The 2,949-nt window shown below is 39.0% G+C and overlaps 1 protein-coding gene across 1 annotated transcript; it reads left to right on the top strand.

The window, feature by feature from the left end:
* The first annotated feature begins 464 nt into the window (after nt 1–464).
* Nucleotides 465–1,954, top strand: LOC147483114 (UDP-glycosyltransferase 90A1-like). The gene has a single exon (XM_086578323.1). It carries the CDS (start codon nt 514–516, stop codon nt 1,897–1,899), a length of 1,386 nt encoding a protein of 461 aa, XP_086434449.1. The 5' UTR covers nt 465–513; the 3' UTR covers nt 1,900–1,954.
* The last annotated feature ends 995 nt before the right edge of the window (nt 1,955–2,949 follow it).

Below are 2,949 nucleotides of genomic sequence, written 5' to 3'. Positions count from 1 at the left end.
TTCAATTCTCTTTGGATATTCTAATACTCCTTATTACCCGGATACTTATGACCGGCTACTTATGACTGTCATTCAACTAAGTTGAAAAATATAACTCTTTGTTTGTCGATCTGAGTAGTTGTTGTCATTATTGCTTTACTAAAACGAGTAGTTGTGACTTGTGAGTAGTTGTTGTCATTATTGCTTTACTAAAAAAACATAGTTGACATTGTTACCAAATAAATGAAGGTCAAGTACGTAAAGTATGATTGATATATTACTGAAGGACTCATTCAATATTATGAGGCCGGAGAGACAGTCTTCTTTCTTTTCTTTTTTTTTTTTGGTAAAGACAGTCTTCTTTCTTGCTTCCCCTAAATTCGGTCAGTTTTGGTATTTTAGTATTTTAGAGAAGCAAGTAAGCAACCGACAAAGATATATATAAATATTGTTTTTTCCTATTGATAAGAAAAATCTATATAAGAAAGAAGCATAATTAAGCGTAAGCGACCACGCTCTCTCTCTCTCTAAGCCATGGCAACTCCTCGTCATTTTCTTCTCTTTCCTTTCATGTCCAAAGGTCATACTATCCCACTTCTTAACCTAGCTCGCCTTCTTCTACGTCGCAACATCTCCGTTACCATCATCACCACTCCATTAAACTCTCCATTCATTCGTCAAACTTTAACCGACACAAAAGCCACTGTCATCGACCTATCTTTCCCGCAAAACGTTCCACAAATCCCAAATGGTATTGAAAGCACCGACAAACTACCCTCCATGTCTCTCTTTGTTCCATTTGCTACTGCAACCAAACTCATGCAACCTGACTTCGACCAAACGCTCCAGAGTCTTCTTCCACGTGTCACTTGCATGGTTTCCGATGGTTTCCTTGGTTGGACTCAGTCCACCGCATCAAGACTCGGCATACCTAGACTTATTTTCTATGGAATGAACAACTATGCCACGACCATTTCTACAGTGATTGGTAGGGATCGGCCTCATGCTAAAGTTGACTCATACGACGAGTTGTTCACTGTTCCGTGTTTTCCTTCGATTCAACTCACTAAGAACGATTTGGAGTACCCGTTCAATGATCCGTATGCAACAGGCCCGCAAGCAGAATTCATTTTAGATCTTATTGAGACCAACATGCAAAGTAAAGGAATTTTAGTCAACAGTTTTTACGAACTTGAAGCCAAGTTCATAAACTATTGGAACAATGAAATTGGGATTGGGGTCAAAGCATGGTCTGTTGGGCCTTTGTGTTTAGCTGAACCACCGAAAGCCCAGGCCACAGAAAAGCCCAGTTGGGCACAATGGCTTGATGAGTGTTTAACACGAGGACGGTCTGTAATGTACGTGGCATTTGGTTCTCAAGCAGAGATTACTTTAGAGCAATTGCAGGAGATAGCAAACGGATTGGAGCGATCAAATGTGAGTTTCTTATGGGTAGCCCGGTCCATGGATTTTGAGGTTTTAGATGGGTTTGAAGAGAGGGTGAAAGATAGAGGCCTAATAGTGAGAGACTGGGTTGACCAGGTGGAAATACTGAGACATGAGTGTGTGAATGGGTTCATGAGTCATTGTGGATGGAACTCGGTTATTGAAAGTATATGTGAATCGGTACCCATTTTGGCATGGCCAATGATGGCTGAACAACATTTGAATGCCAAAATGGTGGTGGAGGAATTGGGGGTTGGTTTAAGGGTTTTAGCAATAAATGGGTCGGTCCGTGGGTTTGTGAGTTCGGAGTGCATTGAGAGTATGGTGAAGGAATTGATGGAGGGGGAGAAAGGTAAAGAGGTGAGAAAGAAAGTGAAAGAGCTAGGAGAGTTGGCTAGAAAGGCTGTTGTTGAAGGCGGGTCGTCATGGCGCACTTTAGACGAGCTACTTGAAGAAGTCTACACTATGTTGTAATAATATAGTGATCGTTTTGTAATTTTGTTTGAAGAACCATATCATTGATTCCCAACTCCTTTAATTTTATCGTTTGCTCTTAACGTTAGGCAATTAGGGTACTAATGACTTCCTGGTACAAACCCAAGCTAAGGTGCACCAGTAAGCACTCTTAGGTCTTAGTAACCTCAAGGATAGGAACAGGTAGAAGATATTAACTCTTAGGTCTTAGTGACCTCAAGGATAGGACACAGGTAGACGATATTAAGAGAATATACTGGTATTACCCATCTCTACCAGTTTCCGTCCCGAACCCCATTATCATTTCTAATGCTCAACTAATCATCTAAATCTAAACTGTATAAAAAATTTGGGGTCTTTGTTTCTGTCATGGTGGCCAGAATCGTTATTTTATCATTTCACGGTTGCAATTTCTTAATTTGGTGATTTTTTATTATTTTTAGGAGTGGCAAAATGGTAATTATTTAAATTTCAGATTCGTTTTTTTCTAGCATGTGTCAATAGAGTATAGCAAGGGGCAAATTTATAAGTCCAATGGAGAGATGCTAAAATGTATAACATACTTACATAGGCTTTTTAGCTTGCCCAGCCAAATTTGGCACCCCAAAATAAAAAAACCAATCCAATCGTGTTTTCTGTTTTAAAGTGCTAAATGATACGGACGACATAGTTTTTGCCGTCCGTCCATTATTTTGTAACTTAAGTTGAAATTTTTTTAGACGGACGGCACAGTTTCTGTCGTCTGTTGAAATTTAACACACGGACGACAAAAACTATGTCGTCCATCTCCCGAACTTATTATAGCAACTGCTAGCGAAGGTTTTAACTTTGGCTGAGTTTTTTACTCCTTCCAAATTTAAGACCCTTTTAACATCTCCATTAGAATGACACTAGCTTTCGAACCCGTCCTACAAACGGGTGTCGTTATATTAAATTATTCTAAAAAATATTAACAACTATTCATAGTTATGAGATATGAAAATTATATTAATCACTTGTTCAAATTTCTTGCACCACTCTCTATCAAAAGAAAGCACCAAACCTTGGTAA

This window comes from Coptis chinensis, chromosome 8 (assembly GCF_015680905.1).
Source record: "Coptis chinensis isolate HL-2020 chromosome 8, ASM1568090v1, whole genome shotgun sequence".
Taxonomy (NCBI): domain Eukaryota; kingdom Viridiplantae; phylum Streptophyta; class Magnoliopsida; order Ranunculales; family Ranunculaceae; genus Coptis; species Coptis chinensis.
This window is presented reverse-complemented; position numbering and strand designations above follow the sequence as displayed.

What these genes read in the sequence shown, in the direction of transcription:
- LOC147483114 (XM_086578323.1), top strand. Translation starts at nt 514, where the DNA reads ATGGCAACTCCTCGTCATTTTCTTCTCTTTCCTTTCATGTCCAAAGGT.